The 17,237-nt window shown below is 46.5% G+C and overlaps 1 protein-coding gene across 7 annotated transcripts in view; it reads left to right on the top strand.

Moving 5' to 3' along the window:
* Window positions 1–17,237, top strand: part of LOC139391197 (muscleblind-like splicing regulator 3) — an 87,989-nt gene that overhangs the window by 21,202 nt on the left and 49,550 nt on the right. For 6 of the 7 annotated variants that reach the window (XM_071138806.1, XM_071138807.1, XM_071138808.1 and 3 more), the window contains exons 2-3: window positions 11,627–11,904; window positions 12,191–12,941. In XM_071138806.1, coding sequence (XP_070994907.1) covers window positions 12,759–12,941 — 183 coding nt within the window. In that variant the 5' untranslated portion in view covers window positions 11,627–11,904; window positions 12,191–12,758. Of the gene's footprint in view, window positions 1–7,598; window positions 7,670–11,626; window positions 11,905–12,190; window positions 12,942–17,237 lie in introns of all 7 variants that reach the window. The other variant, XM_071138802.1, reaches the window with a different exon arrangement.

Genomic DNA, 17,237 nt, shown 5'->3' with positions numbered 1-17,237 from the left:
GCAAAAGACCTGAGACTGGGACGGAACGGTCGTTAAGACACTAACAGCTTACAGACGGTAGGCAATTAAGGTCACAGTTATAAAAACTTAGGACGCTAAAGAGGCTTTTCTACTGACTGAAAAATGCCAAAAGAAAGATGCCCAGGGTCCCTGCTCATCTGCTTGAATGAGGAATGAGGACTGCAGATGTGGCAGGGCAATACATTTCAATGTCCATACTGTGAGACGCCTAAGACAGAGCTACAGGGAGACAGGATCGTCCTCGCAGTGGCAGACCACATATAACAACACCTGCACAGGATCGGTACATCCGAACATCACACCTGAGGACAGGTACAGGATGGCAACAACTGCCCGAGTTACACCAGGAACGCACAATTCCTCCATCAGTGCTCAGACTGCCCGCAATAGTCTGAGAGAGGCTGGACTGAGGGCTTGTAGGCCTGTAAGGCAAGTCCTCACCAGACATCACCGGCAACAACGTCGCCTATGGGCTCAAACCCACCGTCGCTGGACCAGACAGGACTGACGAGCCGCGGTTTTGTCTCACCAGGGGTGATGGTCGGATTTGCATTTATCGTCGAAGGAATGAGCATTATGCCGAGTTCTGTACTCTGGAGCGGGATTGATTTGGAGGTGGAGGGTCGGTCATGGTCTGGGGCGGTGTGTCACAGCATCATCGGACTGAGCTTGTTGTCATTGCAGGCAATTGCAACGCTGTGCATTACAGGGAAGACATCCTCCCTCATGTGGTGCCCTTCCTGCAGGCACATCCTGACATGACCCTCCAGCATGACAATGCCACCAGCCATACTGCTCGTTCTGTGATTTCCTGCAAGACAGGAATGTCAGTGTTCTGCCATGGCAGCGAAGAGCCCGGATCTCAATCCCATTGAGCACGTCTGGGACCTGTTGGATCAGAGGGTGAGGGCTAGGGCCATTCCCCACAGAAATGTACGGGAACTTGCAGGTGCCTTGGTGGAAGAGTGGGGTAACATCTCACAGCAAGAACTTAGCAAATCTGGTGCAGTCCATGAGGAGGAGATGCACTGCAGTGCTTAATGCAGCTTTTGGCCACACCAGATACTGGCTGTTACTTTTGATTTTGACACCCACACCCCTTTCTTCAGGGACACATTATTCCATTTCTGTTAGTCACATGTCTGTGGTACAGTCTCAGTTTTTGAATCTTGCTATGTTCATACAAATATTTACACATGTTAAGTTTGCTGAAAATAAACGCAGTTGACAGTGAGAGGACGTTTTATTTTTTAACTTTTTTTTCTTACATCCTCAATCTTACATTGTCTGTCTCATGGTCACACAAACACACGCACGCACACACACACAAACACATACAGTCAACTCCATATTTCCTTATTCACCTTATCAAATCCACTCAGTATTCTTGAAGGACACAGCGGCAGTAGGTGTGTGTGGAACAGGCTGGCTGACCTTTTAGAGTCAATATTAGAGGTCGACCGATTAATCGGAATTGCCGATTTAATTAGGGCTGATTTCAAGTTTTCGTAACAATCGGAAATCGGTAATTTTGGATGTAATTTTTTACATCTTTATTTAACTAGGCAACTTGGTTAAGAACACATTCTTATTTTCAATTACGGCCTAGGAACGGTGGGGTAACTGTCTTGTTCAGGGGTAGAACGACAGATTTTTACCTTGTCAGCTCAGGGATTCAATCTCGCAACCTTACGGTTAACTAGTCCAATGCTCTAACCACCTGCCTCACGAGGAGCCCACCTGTTACGCGAATGCAGTAAGAAGCCAAGGTAAGTTGCTAGCTAGCATTAAACTTAATCATAATCACTAGTTATAACTACACATGGTTGATGATATTACTAGTTTATCTAGCGTGTCCTGCGTGGCATATAATCGATGCAGTGCGCATTCGCAAAAAAGGACTGTCGTTTCTCCAACATGTACCTAACCTTAAACACCAATGCCTTTCTTAAAATCAATACACAGAAGTATATATTTTTAAACCTGCATATTTAGCTAATATAAATCCAGGTTAGCAGGCAATACTAAACAGGTGAAATTGTGTCACTTCTCTTGCGTTCATTGAACGCAGAGTCAGGGTATATGCAACAGTTTGGGCCGCCTGGCTCATTGCGAACTAATTTGCCAGAATTTTATGTAATTATGACATAACATTGAAGGTTGTGCAATGTAACAGAAATATTTAGACTGATGGATGCCACCCGTTAGATAAAATACAGAACGGTTCCACATTTCACTGAAAGAATAAACGTCTTGTTTTCGAGATGATAGTTTCCGGATTCGACCATGTCAATGACCTAAGGCTCGAATTTCCTTGTGTTATTATGTTATAACTAAGTCTATGATTTGATAGAGCAGTCTGACTGAGCGATGGTATGCACCAGCAGGCTCATAAGCATTCATTCAAACAGCACTTTCGTGTGTTTTGCCAGCAGCTCTGCTGTTTATGACTTCAAGCCTATCAACTCCCAAGATTAGGCTGGTGTAACCGATGTGAAATGGCTAGCTAGTTAGCGGGGTGCGCGCTAATAGCGTTTCAAACGTCACTTGCTCTGAGACTTGGAGTAGTTGTTCCCCTTGCTCTGCATGGGTAACGCTGCTTCGAGGGTGGCTGTTGTCGTTGTGTTCCTGGTTCGATTCCAGGTAGGAGCGAGGAGCGGTACGGAAGCTATACTGTTACACTGGCAATACTATAGGACCTATAAGAACATCTAATAGTCAAAGGTATATGAAATACAAATGGTATAGAGAGAAATAGTCCTATTATTCCTATAATAACTACAACCTAAAACTTTTTACCTGGGAATGTTGAAGACTCATGTTAAAAGGAACCACCAGCTTTCATATGTTCTCATGTTCTGAGCAAGGAACTTAAACATTAGCTTTCTTACATATTGCACTTTTACTTTCTTCTCCAACACTTTGTTTTTGCATTATTTAAACCAAATTGAACATGTTTCATTATTTATTTGAGGCTAAATTGATTATATTGATGTATTATATTAAGTTAAAATAAGTGTTCATTCAGTATTGTTGTAATTGTCATTATTACAAATACATTTTAAAAATCGGCCGATTAATCGGTATCGGCTTTTTTTTGTCCTCTAATAATCGGTCTCGGTATTGTCATTGAAAAATCATAATCTGTCAACCTCTAGTCAATATGCATTCTCTTCTCCCTCTTTGTCTCAGTCCGCCTCTCATTTACAGCCACTCCTGCAACGTTTCTCCCTCCTCTCATGTTCCACCCATCTTTCTCTCCTCTTTTCTCCTCTCTTTACTCCTCTCCTCTTTACTCCTCTCCTCCCCCCTTTACTCCTCCCCCCTTTACTCCTCTCCTCTTTACTCCTCCCCTCTACTCCTCCCCTCTTTTCTCCTCTCCTCTTTCTCCTCTCTCCTCTTTACTCCTCTCTCCTCTTTACTCCTCCCCTCTTTACTCATCTCCTCTTTACTCATCTCCTCTTTTCTCCTCTCTTTACTCCTCTCCTCTTTACTCCTCTCCTCCCCCCTTTACTCCTCCCCTCTTTACTCCTCTCCTCTTTACTCCTCCCCTCTACTCCTCCCCTCTTTTCTCCTCTCCTCTTTTCTCCTCTCTCCTCTTTACTCCTCTCTCCTCTTTACTCCTCTCCTCTTTACTCATCTCCTCTTTTCTCCTCTCTCCTCTTTACTCCTCTCCTCCCCCCTTTACTCCTCCCCTCTTTACTCCTCTCCTCTTTACTCCTCCCCTCTACTCCTCCCCTCTTTTCTCCTCTCCTCTTTTCTCCTCTCTCCTCTTTACTCCTCTCCTCTTTACTTCTCTCCTCTTTACTCCTCCCCTCTTTTCTCCTCTTTTCTCCTCTCTCCTCTTTACTCCTCTCTCCTCTTTACTCATCTCCTCTTTACTCCTCTCCTCTTTACTCCTCCCCTCTTTACTCCTCTCCTCTTTACTCCTCTCCTCTTTACTCCTCCCCTCTTTACTCCTCCCCTCTTTACTCCTCTCCTCTTTACTCCTCTCCTCTTTACTCCTCCCCTCTTTACTCCTCTCCTCTTTACTCCTCCCCTCTACTCCTCTCCTCCTTTCTCCTCTCCTCTTTACTCCTCCCCTCTTTACTCCTCCCCTCTTTACTCCTCTCCTCTTTTCTCCTCTCTCCTCTTTTCTCCTCTCCTCTTTACTCCTCTCCTCTTTACTCCTCCCCTCTTTACTCCTCTCCTCTTTACTCCTCCCCTCTTTACTCCTCTCCTCTTTACTCCTCTCCTCTTTACTCCTCCCCTCTACTCCTCTCCTCCTTTCTCCTCTCCTCTTTACTCCTCCCCTCTTTACTCCTCCCCTCTTTACTCCTCTCCTCTTTTCTCCTCTCTCCTCTTTACTCCTCTCCTCTTTTCTCCTCTCCTCTTTACTCCTCTCCTCTTTACTCCTCCCCTCTTTACTCCTCTCCTCTTTCCTCCTCTCCTCTTTACTCCTCTCCTCTTTACTCCTCCCTCTTTACTCCTCCCCTCTTTACTCCTCTCCTCTTTACTCCTCCCCTCTTTACTCCTCTCCTCTTTACTCCTCCCCTCTTTACTCCTCCCTCTTTACTCCTCCCCTCTACTCCTCCCTCCATACTCCTCCCTTTTTACTCCTCCCCTCTTTACTCCTCTCCTCTTTACTCCTCCCCTCTTTACTCCTCTCCTCTTTACTCCTCTCCTCTTTACTCCTCCCCTCTACTCCTCTCCTCCTTTCTCCTCTCCTCTTTACTCCTCCCCTCTTTACTCCTCCCCTCTTTACTCCTCTCCTCTTTACTCCTCTCCTCTTTTCTCCTCTCCTCTTTACTCCTCTCCTCTTTACTCCTCCCCTCTTTACTCCTCTCCTCTTTACTCCTCTCCTCTTTCCTCCTCTCCTCTTTACTCCTCTCCTCTTTACTCCTCCCTCTTTACTCCTCCCCTCTTTACTCCTCTCCTCTTTACTCCTCCCCTCTTTACTCCTCTCCTCTTTACTCCTCCCCTCTTTACTCCTCCCTCTTTACTCCTCCCCTCTACTCCTCCCTCCATACTCCTCCCTTTTTACTCCTCCCCTCTTTACTCCTCTCCTCTTTCCTCCTCCCCTCTTTACTCCTCCCTCTTTACTCCTCTCCTCCTTTCTCCTCTCTCCTCTTTACTCCTCTCCTCTTTATTCCTCCCTCTTTACTCCTCCCCTCTACTCCTCTTTACTCCTCCCCTCTTTACTCCTCTCCTCTTTACTCCTCTCCTCTTTACTCCTCTCCTCTTTTCTCCTCTTTACTCCTCTCCTCTTTACTCCTCTCCTCTTTCCTCCTCCCCTCTTTACTCCTCTCCTCTTTACTCCTCCCCTCTTTACTCCTCTCTTCTTTACTCCTCCCCTCTTTACTCCTCTTCTCTTTACTCCTCCCCTCTTTACTTCTCTCCTCTTTACTCCTCCCCTCTTTACTCCTCTCCTCTTTTCTCCTCTCTCCTCTTTACTCCTCTCCTCTTTACTCCTCCCCTCTTTACTCCTCTCCTCTTTACTCCTCTCCTCTTTACTCCTCTCCTCTTTCCTCCTCCCCTCTTTACTCCTCCCCTCTCCTCTTTCCTCCTCTACTCTTTACTCCTCTCCTCTTTACTCCTCCCTCTTTACTCCTCCCCTCTACTCCTCCCTTTTTACTCCTCCCCTCTACTCCTCTCCTCCTTTCTCCTCTCTCCTCTTTACTCCTCCCCTCTTTACTCCTCTCCTCTTTACTGCTTTCCGCCCTTTCTCCTCTCTCCATTTCTTCTTTTCTCCTGTTTTCTCCTGCTCTGCAGCGCCTCACTCCTCACAATCACTCAGCCGCTGGAGCAATTAGACCTCAATTCAAATTCAGACTTGTAGTAATGCTATCTGCATTTATACAGCATGCTGCTGGAAAGGGCTTGGATATGTGGCTTATGTACTTATGTTCAATTATTCAACACTGTTGTCCTGATTAGTCCCCTGGTGTGCTGGCTGGGTGAATTGAGGGAATCATGAGCCCAGTCAGTGGCTGCTGTTTTAGATGTGGCACCAACTCCAGACTTGTCTGGTACTGAAGGTATAGTTCGTTCTCTGCTTTACTGTACTCCGTTACTTAATTTGCTTATGGATGAATAATATCCATCACAGAGTACCTTCTGTTCCTGCTTCAAGAAGATTGTCTGCAGTATGGATCCTGAATGAATGCCGTTGTGAGTCTGGGCCAGAGCCAGTGTCCACCCTAACTGCCTATCAACTGCTCAGGTGGAAACTGTGCAGCCGTTCGGTGTCTATTGCGGAAAGCCAGCCAGGGAGCAGTCAAGAGTCAGCTCGTGTTCCCTTTCTGTTGTGGGTTTTGATGATGTTGGTTGCAGCGTTGCTGAGCAAGGATGCATGCACCCTGAGGGAGGTAGGTGTGGAAACACTGCGTAAGCAGGGGCTCCTGACTGTGGCTGACATGGGCCTGAATGCAGGATAGGGAGAGACAGGCCAGCAGGATGAGAGGTGGAGGAGGAGGAGGGAGAGACAGACCAGCAGGATGAGAGGTGGAGGAGGAGGAGGAGAGACAGACCAGCAGGAGGAGGAGGGAGAGACAGACCAGGATGAGAGGTGGAGGAGGAGAAACAGACCAGCAGGATGAGAGGAGGCGGAGACAGACCAGCAGGATGAGATTTGGAGGAGGGAGAGACACAAGCAGGATGACAGGTGAAGGAGGTGGAGGGAGAGACAGACCAGCTGAATGAGAGGTGGAGGAGGAGGAGGGAGAGACAGACAAGCAGGATGGGAGGAGGAGGAGGGAGAGACAGACCAGCAGGATGGGAGGGGGAGGAGGAGGGAGAGACAGACCAGCAGGATGAGAGGTGGAGGAGGAGGAGGGAGAGAGAGACCAGCATGATGAGATGTGGAAGAGGAGGGGGAGACAGACCAGCAGGATGAGAGGAGGAGGAGGGAGAGACAGACCAGGAGGATGAGAGTTGGATGAGGGAGAGACAGACCATCAGGATGAGAGGTGGAGGAGGAGGGAGAGAGACCAGCAGGATGAGAGGTGGAGGAGGAGTGAGAGACAGACCAGCAGGATGAGAGGTGGAGGAGGAGGAGGGAGAGACAGACCAGCAGGATGAGAGGTGGTGGAGGAGGAGGGAGAGACAGACCAGCAGGATGAGAGGTGTAGGAGGAGGGAGAGACAGACCAGCAGTATGAGAGGTAGAGGAGGAGGAAGAGACAGACCAGCAGGATGAGAGGTGGAGGAGGAGGAGGAGGGAGAGACAGACCAGCAGGATGAGAGGAGGAGGAGGGAGAGACAGACCATCAGGATGAGAGGGGGGGGGGAGGGGGAGAGAGACCAGCAGGAGAGAGACCAGCAGGATGAGAGGGGGAGGAGGAGAGAGAGACAGACCAGCAGGATGAGAGGTGGAGGAGGAGGGAGAGACAGACCAGCAGGATGAGAGGTGGAGGAGGAGGGAGAGACAGACCAGCAGGATGAGAGGTGGAGGAGGAGAGAGAGACAGACCAGCAGGATGAGAGGTGGAGGAGGAGAGAGAGACAGACCAGCAGGATGAGAGGTGGAGGAGGGAGAGGGGTAGAGACAGCCAAGCATGCCTAAGCAATCAATCTTACCCTCTCATCTCTTTTTTTGCAGGTGTGTGCCTTTGTTCTTGTGTCTGAAGGTGTTTTAATACTGCAGTGGGCTAAATCAGAGTCACACCAATGGTGGAAAAGTACCCAATTGTCATACTTGAATAAAAGTAAAGATACTTTAATAGAAAATGACTCAAGTAAAAGTGAAAGTCACACAGTAAAATACTACTTGAGTAAAAGTCTAGAAGTATTTGGTTTTAAATATACTTAAGTTTCAAAAGTAAATCTAATTGCTGAAATATACATATGTATCAAAAGTAAAAGTATAAATAATTTAAAAATCATTATATGAAGCAAACTAGACAGACCCATTTTCTTGTTTTTGTAATTTATGGATAGCCAGGGGCACACTCGAACACTTCAACGCTCAGACATCATTTACAAACAAAGCATGTGTGTTTAGTGAGTCCGCCAGATCAGAGGCAGTAGGGATGACCATGGATGTTCTCTTGATAAGTGTGTGAATGGACCATTTTCCTGTCCTGCTAAGCATTCAGAATGTAACGAGTACTTCTGGGTGTCACTTTTCACCACTGCTCTGTAGTATTAAACAAATCTACTTTGAAACAAAAGTATGCATCTCATAAACATGGTTATGGGTGTAAAAAAAGAAGAAGACTGTTGTACCATGTCAGATATAGAGTTGACAATTATTCAATTTTTAGTTTGCAGCCCAATTTTAGAACATAGAAACTCCAGATTTTTGTCTGGTCTTTAAAAATAATGTTGATTAATTATGAAATTGCGAAAAATATCAATAACATTCCACCCATGAGGCCACTAGAGGGCGGTTTGATCATTTGTCTGCAGGAAAGTACTGGAGAGCTTGGGACTATTAGCTCGTGTTCTATTCAATGTTCTCTACCTATACAGTACTCTAAGTACCCCGATTCATATTGATAAGTTCAAAAGAATACAAGATAAAAACACCACTCAAACCAATGAGGGTTCTGAACTTTAAAGCCTCTCAGAATCATCTTTTTGCAGATAGAAGCTTGTAGTCCCAAGCTCTCGAATGCCCATCTCTCCCCATTCTCTCTCTTCTCCCCATTCTCTCTCTTCTCTCCATCTCTCTCTCTCTCCCCCTCCCTCCACCACAGGACTCTCCTAATGGGCTTTCTGTCTGCGCACTCTCATACACACAGAGACACTCTCATACACACAGAGACACTCTTATACACACAGACACCCTCCCACTGCTCCTTCCATCTGTGTCTGTCGCTATGTGTCTGCCGATAATATCTGCCCCAATCCCTTCTCCTTTCTTTTCACCTCTTTTATTCCTGCCTCCTTCATGTTATGTTTTCACCTCTCTTTTATTCCTGCCTCCATGTTATGTTTTCACCTCTCTTTTATTCCTGCCTCCTTCATGTTATGTTTTCACCTCTCTTTTATTCCTGCCTCCTTCATGTTATGTTTTCACCTCTCGTTTATTCCTGTCTCCTTCATGTTATGTTTTCAACTCTCTTTTATTCCTGTCTCCTTCATGTTATGTTTTCACCTCTCTTTTATTCCTGTCTCCTTCATGTTATGTTTTCACCTCTCTTTTATTCCTGTCTCCTTCATGTTATGTTTTCACCTCTCTTTTATTCCTGTCTCCTTCATGTTATGTTTTCACCTCTCTTTTATTCCTGCCTCCTTCATGTTATGTTTTCACCTCTCTTTTATTCCTGTCTCCTTCATGTTATGTTTTCACCTCTCTTTTATTCCTGCTCCTTCATGTTATGTTTTCACCTCTCTTTTATTCCTGCCTCCTTCCTGTTATGTTTTCACCTCTCTTTTATTCCTGTCTCCTTCATGTTATGTTTTCACCTCTCTTTTATTCCTGTCTCCTTCATGTTATGTTTTCACCTCTCTTTTATTCCTGCCTCCTTCATGTTATGTTTTCACCTCTCTTTTATTCCTGTCTCCTTCATGTTATGTTTTCACCTCTCTTTTATTCCTGCTCCTTCATGTTATGTTTTCACCTCTCTTTTATTCCTGCCTCCTTCCTGTTATGTTTTCACCTCTCTTTTATTCCTGTCTCCTTCATGTTATGTTTTCACCTCTCTTTTATTCCTGTCTCCTTCCTGTTATGTTTTCACCTCTCTTTTATTCCTGTCTCCTTCCTGTTATGTTTTCACCTCTCTTTTATTCCTGTCTCCTTCCTGTTATGTTTTCACCTCTCTTTTATTCCTGTCTCCTTCATGTTATGTTTTCACCTCTCTTTTATTCCTGCCTCCTTCCTGATATGTTTTCACCTCTCTTTTATTCCTGTCTCCTTCATGTTATGTTTTCACCTCTCTTTTATTCCTGTCTCATTCCTGTTATGTTTTCACCTCTCTTTTATTCCTGCCTCCTTCATGTTATGTTTTCACCTCTCATGTCTACAGTCAACCATGGTACACGTTCTGGTTAATAGTTCCCAATGTTTGCACAGTGTCGCTCATTGACTTATGGTGTGGGTTACTTATTAGGATGTACCCCTTATTTATCAAGTCATTCACTATTAATGACTATATACACTGAGGGTACAAAACATTAAGCTTCCCAGTACACCCACCCCCCACTTTTGCCCTCAGAATAGCCTCAATTCATTGGGGCATGGACTCTACAAGGTGTCGAAAGACAATCACTTTCACCAGATTTTGTCCTTGTTATATTAAGCCCCCCATCCCTCGTTCACACTTAACCCTGCCTTACCACACCTCACTGGGAGAAATACAGTAAGAAGCTCTGCTATCAACCTCTCACATCCCTCTCTTTCTCCCTCTCTGGAAGTCAGACACTGCAGTGATGCCCTCGGTTTGAGCAGGACACAGGTGCAGAGTGAGAGAAAGAGAGGACTTTAGAGTCAGACATTCTTTATTCTCCTCTTTAAATCCTGGCATGGGGCGGCAGGTAGCCTAGTGGTTAGAGCGTTGGACCAGTAAATGAAAGGTTGCTAGATCAAATCCCTGAGCCGACAAGGTAAAAATCTGTCGTTCTGCCCCTGAACAAGGCAGTTAACCCACTGTTCCTAGGCTGTAATTGTAAATAAGAATTTGTTCTTAACTGACTTGCCTAGTTAAATAAAGGTAAAATAAAAAATAAATGAGGCTCAGACATGACAGGCTGTGCCAGAGGAAAGAGGCAGGAACAAGGGGGAGGAACAAGGATGGATGGGGTGGGGTCGATATGCAACCTCTATCCTCATTGGCAAGCCACTTTCTTTGCCTGCCTGCAAGGCTCAAGCTGATTGGCTGTGGCCTCACTGCAGCTACAGTTGTGGAGAAATGCTCTTTCTCTCTTTTCCCCATCACTACCTTCCCCTCTATATATTCATAACTGTCTGCGACGGCAGCAGACAGACTGCTGGTGGGGATCGGCAGTTTCAGCCGGCCAGCCTGTGGCGGTTCAAGGATCCTCATTTTCAGCACACATCGCAGCATGATTCATGTCAAGTTGGTCAATTACATTCAGCTCTGCAAAGCTCATGTGACTTAAAGGGACATCTCTTTCTTGCTAGCTTTCTCTTCGTTCCCTCCCTCTTTCTCCCTCCCTCTATCCCTCTCTCCCTCTCTCTATCACTCCCTCCATCCTTCCCTTTATCCCTCCCTCTCTCTATCGCTCCCTTTCTCCCTCCCTCTATCCCTCCCTCTCTCTATCGCTGCCTTTATCCCTCCCTCTATCCCTCCCTCAGTCTCTCTCACTCCCTCCCTTTATCCCTCCCTCTATCCCTCCCTCTACATCCTTGTATCTCTTAATTAAGACATTGCTTGTCCTTTCCTGTGCATTGCAGCCTCCCATTGCAGCCTCCCTACTAGCCTCCCTCTCCATCTGCTCTGCTCTATCTGTGTGTCTCTCTTTCACCTCATGACCTCATCACCCAGTTAGACGATAGGTTTCTGTTGTAAGTTGACAGTGTAGGTTGGATTCTAATGCAGTTATATTCTACATTCAGGAATCCTGCTTTTCCTGGAACCCTTTTCTGCAATTTATTTTTAATTTTATTATTTTAAACCGACTGCTGACTAATTTTGATCATCTGTCTCTTCTTGCAACCTAAAGACAGGTTTTTACGGCAGGGGCAGCCACATGAAGAGGTCAATAAAGAGGATGACGAAGACGGAAGGATAAACGACAAGAGACAGCCAGGGAAGGAAGAAACGCGGAGAAGGAGGGATGAGAAAGAGACTAAAATAAGAGGAGGAAGTGGAACTCCAAAGTGCCTAAGAAGACTGTGAGTGGGTGCATGACGTTCTGGTCTGGAGTGTTTGGCTGGCTGATGGCCTGCTGCCTCTGTGTACTGCTGCTGTCTGCATAGGACAGGCTCCTGGCCCTGCTAGGTGAGAGTAGAGCAAAGCACAGCACAGCACTGTGTGTGTGTTTATTTGTGTGTGTTTGGCCTTGAATGAGGCTATATGTGACCCTGACAGCCAGAGAGTCATTCCGTCCTGCTGCTGATCTGCAATCCGCCCACCTCCCCTCAGCCTCCACCTCCCCCAGCCTCCACCTCCCCTCAGCCTCCACCTCCCCTCAGCCCCCACCTCCCCCCAGCCTCCACCTCGTCATCAATACAAGGACACTGGTCGATAAGCTTCTGCTTTTTTATCTTTCCCTTTTTCTAAACAGCCTGACCAGCCATACTAAACGCTACAGAAGCCGTGTCACAGTTCTGGATATTTGGGGTGGTTTTAGGGTTTCTGTCTGAAGAATGGAGTGACCAGCGCGCGCAAGACAGAGGCAGACAGACTGACGGACATAAGAAGAGGAAGCTGTCATTGGAAGGCCTCTCTCTAGGACAATGCATGTCTGAACTATATATCTCAGCATGCCAGAGTAAGGTCCCCCAATTTCGTCCTTTTTCTATGAGACAGAGCTGGCCTCTGCTCACCTCTATCTCTGAGAACTCATCCCATCGTCAGTGGATCAGGGATCTGCACCGTACCCAAGAAAACCCACTACTCCAGCCTCCATACCCAGAAACTCAAAGTCATTTCAAAGGACCAGCTTATTCATTGTATCCAGTATAAGTCTTTCATTTAATTTCACGCACTCATCTCCTCTTGTCTTGCCAAGGAGTTTCCAATTTATTTTCGTCTGCATCAGGGCTTTTTGTTTGTGCACTAAGTCCCGATTGTGTCCAACCCTAGACCCTACTCCTTTATCCACTTGCCCCTTCTTGTCCCGAGGGGCTGTAATGGCAGTCAATATGGGAAGTATGGCCATGGGCCGGGACACTAAGTGGTTGACCCTAGAGGTGTGTCGAGAGTTTCAGAGGGGTACCTGCTCCCGCTCGGACGCTGAGTGTAAGTTCGCCCACCCAGCCAGGAGCTGCCACGTGGACAATGGCAGAGTCATCGCCTGCTTCGACTCACTCAAGGTAACAGTCAGCATCACAAACAACACACACACACACGCACACACAAACACACACACACACACACACACACACACACACACACACACACACACACACACACACACACACACACACACACACACACACACACACACACACACACAGCAGGCACTGTCTGACAATAAGGTAAGGGAAAACACTCTCTCTCAGACACACACCACACAACCAACCTGTAAATCGTTTTTGAAATTCATCAACTAGCCTACTAAGGGATTTAGTAATAGACAATAGTTTTTACGTTTTGTGAATGAGTTTACAAAACATGAAGAACACCTGTTCTTTCCATGATGTAGACTGACAAGGTGAATCCAGGTGAATGCTATGATCCCTTATTGATGTCCCTTGTTAAATCCACTTCAATCAGTGTAGATGAAGGGGAGGAGGCATGTTAAATAAGTATTTTTTAAGCCTTGAGACAATTGAGACATGGATTGTGTGTGTGCCTTTCAGAGGGTGAATGGGCAAGACAAAAGATTGAAGTGCCTTTGAATTGGGTATGGTAGTAGGTGCCAGGCGCACCGGTTTGAGTGTGTCAAGAACTGCAACGTTGCTGGGGTTTTAACGCTCAACAGTTTCCCATGTGTATTAAGAATGGTCCACCACCCAAAGGACATACAGCCAACTTGACACAACTGTGGGAAGCATTGGAGTCAACAGGGGCCAACATCCCTGTGTAACGCTTTCGACACCTTGTAGAGTCCATGCCTCAATGAATTGAGGCTGTTCTGAGGGCAAAAGGGGTTGCAACTCAATATTAGGAAAGTGTTCCTAATGTTTTTTACACTCAGTGTACATTATATTGAACCTGTGAAGAGGGAGTTGACTTATAAGCTGTTTTAAAAGATTTGTCAAGACCAGGAACTGTTCAACCACACCCACCCTCTGTGCCTTTCCTTGCTATCTACGAATCAGTTCTGAGGTAGAGCTGGGACGATAAACCAAACATTATCGACAACGATCATACTGATCACTTATCCCAGGCATTTTCTTGATATTGTTCATTACGATAAGTAGCCTATACTAGAGAAATGTGAAGTTTGAAGTGAAATGAGTTTGCTAATATGGGTGATTGTTAATAGGACAATTGATGGGTAGTAGTAGTTTAAAATATAAGCTGACAGCTGACTAGCTGTCCCTTTACTCTGTACTGCTGACTAGCTGTCCCTTTACTCTGTACTGCTGACTAGCTGTCCCTCTACTCTGTACTGCTGACTAGCTGTCCCTTTACTCTGTACTGCTGACTAGCTGTCCCTTTACTCTGTACTGCTGACTAACTGTCCCTTTACTCTGTACTGCTGACTAGCTGTCCCTTTACTCTGTACTGCTGACTAGCTGTCCCTTTACTCTGTCCTGCTGACTAGCTGTCCCTTTACTCTGTGCTGCTGACTAGCTGTCCCTTTACTCTGTACTGCTGACTAACTGTCCCTCTACTCTGTACTGCTGACTAACTGTCCCTCTACTCTGTACTGCTGACTAGCTGTCCCTTTACTCTGTACTGCTGACTAGCTGTCCCTTTACTCTGTCCTGCTGACTAGCTGTCCGTTTACTCTGTACTGCTGACTAGCTGTCCCTTTACTCTGTACTGCTGACTAGCTGTCCCTTTACTCTGTACTGCTGACTAACTGTCCCTCTACTCTGTACTGCTGACTAACTGTCCCTTTACTCTGTACTGCTGACTAGCTGTCCCTTTACTCTGTACTGCTGACTAGCTGTCCCTTTACTCTGTCCTGCTGACTAGCTGTCCGTTTACTCTGTACTGCTGACTAGCTGTCCCTTTACGCTGTCCTGCTGACTAGCTGTCCCTTTACTCTGTACTGCTGACTAGCTGTCCCTCTACTCTGTACTGCTGACTAACTGTCCCTTTACTCTGTACTGCTGACTAGCTGTCCCTTTACTCTGTACTGCTGACTAGCTGTCCCTTTACTCTGTCCTGCTGACTAGCTGTCCCTGTACTGCTGACTAGCTGTCCCTTTACTCTCTACTGCTGACTAACTGTCCCTCTACTCTGTACTGCTGACTAGCTGTCCCTTTACTCTGTACTGCTGACTAGCTGTCCCTTTACTCTCTACTGCTGACTAGCTGTCCCTCTACTCTGTACTGCTGACTAGCTGTCCCTCTACTCTGTACTGCTGACTAGCTGTCCCTCTACTCTGTACTGCTGACTAGCTGTCCCTCTACTCTGTACTGCTGATTCGGGGTCCCTCTACTCTGTACTGCTAGCTGTCCCTCTATTCGGGCTGTCACTCTACTCTGTACTGCTGACTAATTGTCCCTCTACTCTGTACTGCTGTCCCTCTACTCTGTACTGCTGACTAGCTGTCCCTCTACTACTGCTGACTAGCTGTCCCTCTACTCTGTACTGCTGTAGCTGTCCCTGTACTGCTGAATTGTACCCGGGGTCTACTCTGTACCGCTGACTAGCTGTCCCTCTACTCTCTACTGCTGACTAGCTGTCCCTCTACTCTGTACTGCTGACTAGCTGTCCCTCTACTCTGTACTGCTGACTAGCTGTCCCTCTACTCTGTACTGCTGACTAATTGTCCCTCTACTCTGTACTGCTGATTAGGTGTCCCTCTACTCTGTACTGCTGACTAGCTGTCCCTCTACTCTGTACTGCTGACTAGCTGTCCCTCTACTCTGTACTGCTGACTATCTGTCCCTCTACTCTGTACTGCTGACTAGCTGTCCCTTTACTCTGTACTGCTGACTAGGTGTCCCTCTACTCTGTACTGCTGACTAGCTGTCCCTCTACTCTGTACTGCTGACTAGCTGTCCCTCTACTCTGTACTGCTGACTAGCTGTCCCTCTGCTGATGTGGCCCTGCCCCTCTACACAGAACCACTGCAGCTGCTCCCTGTCTGTGGCCCCTCTCACCTCCTCCCAGAGACAGCAGCACTACCACAGACAGACACACACCATTAACCACACAGTTGAGATGCAGCTATTTCGGGTGGATAGCCGTAGCACTGTGACTAGGCTTTGTAAATATAGTTTGTGTGCGTGCATGTGTGTGTGTCCGTGTGTTGTGTGTCTACTTGTTTGTGTGTGTGTGTGTCTATCCAGCATCCCCTGCAGAAAGAGAGAGCCCCAGACAAGGGGTTCTCTGTCTGAGTGCAGCTGCTGTCTCCCCGTTTATTGAGTTAGAATGTATTATTCAGCCATTTTTCTGTGTTATGTCTTCCAGAGCAGGAGAGGGAGATGGAGGGAGGGAGAGAGAGAGAGAGCAGCCTAGCAACAGCGCAGGAGTGCCTATCCATTGGACAGTTCAGTTTGATCTCTGTGAGTGGCTGTTTTTAGCACAGAGCAACAGCCTGCTTTCTGTATCGGTTGTATTGAGGGATAAGAGAAGCAAGGTGTTTTTTTAGTGTCAGAGGTGATAATGTGGTGCGTGAAAGGCAGTGAGTTGGCTGCCTGTCTGAGGTTGTAGGGTCACTGCAGCGTTGCTTAAAGAAAGTGTTTATGTGAGAGACAACGAACGGTCAACATGGCTCTCTCTTTATCAAGAGTCACACACACACCCTGACACACACACCTCTGTCCTTTTTGACTGTTTCTCTCCAGTCCTCACTAAGGTTATATTGATTGTTCAACAGTATAGCTCCACAGACTTCGTTTTTCTCACTTTTACTTATTCACTTTAAAGAACAAGGAAACAAGTTATGTTCCCACTCGTGATATGCCTCTATTCCATCCTTCCCTCCTCTCTCATTCCCCTTCCCTCCTTTCCTCCTCTCTCCTTTCCTCCTCTCTCCTTCCCTCCTCTCTCCTTCCCTCCTCTCGCCTTCCCCCTCCCAATGCTGCTAATTTATGGATTTATCTTTTAATGGCTTCCTCACTGTCCCCTCCATATCTAACATCTTCTCTGCAGTCCTCTTCTCTCCTACTGCTCCCCCATTAGCCCTGTCTGTCTGGCCAGGCTGACTGTCAACCTGTTGGGGGAAGGGAGTCATTAAACCTTGTAACAATGTCAACCCATTTTGAAATGATGATCATAGTGACTACCACATCTACTTGCTGGTTTAGACCCAGTTACACCGTTTGGAGACTAAATGCATTCAGGAGTCAGAGCTTGTTTGGATGATGTAATTGTCTAGCATGCGGACAAGCATGAGCAGCAGGGCAAGATGGCTGAGATATTTTTCCCCCTCTGTAGTCCAGATCAAGTTGTTAGTCAGAGAAGTCTAGTCTTTGCTGTAAATGTTTTCTTAGCATGTTTTGTTTAATGTAGATACTACATGTTGTCATCCTTGTATAGGA

This window comes from Oncorhynchus clarkii, chromosome 31 (genome assembly GCF_045791955.1).
Source record: "Oncorhynchus clarkii lewisi isolate Uvic-CL-2024 chromosome 31, UVic_Ocla_1.0, whole genome shotgun sequence".
In the NCBI taxonomy this organism is placed as follows: Eukaryota; Metazoa; Chordata; class Actinopteri; order Salmoniformes; family Salmonidae; genus Oncorhynchus; species Oncorhynchus clarkii.
This window is presented reverse-complemented; position numbering and strand designations above follow the sequence as displayed.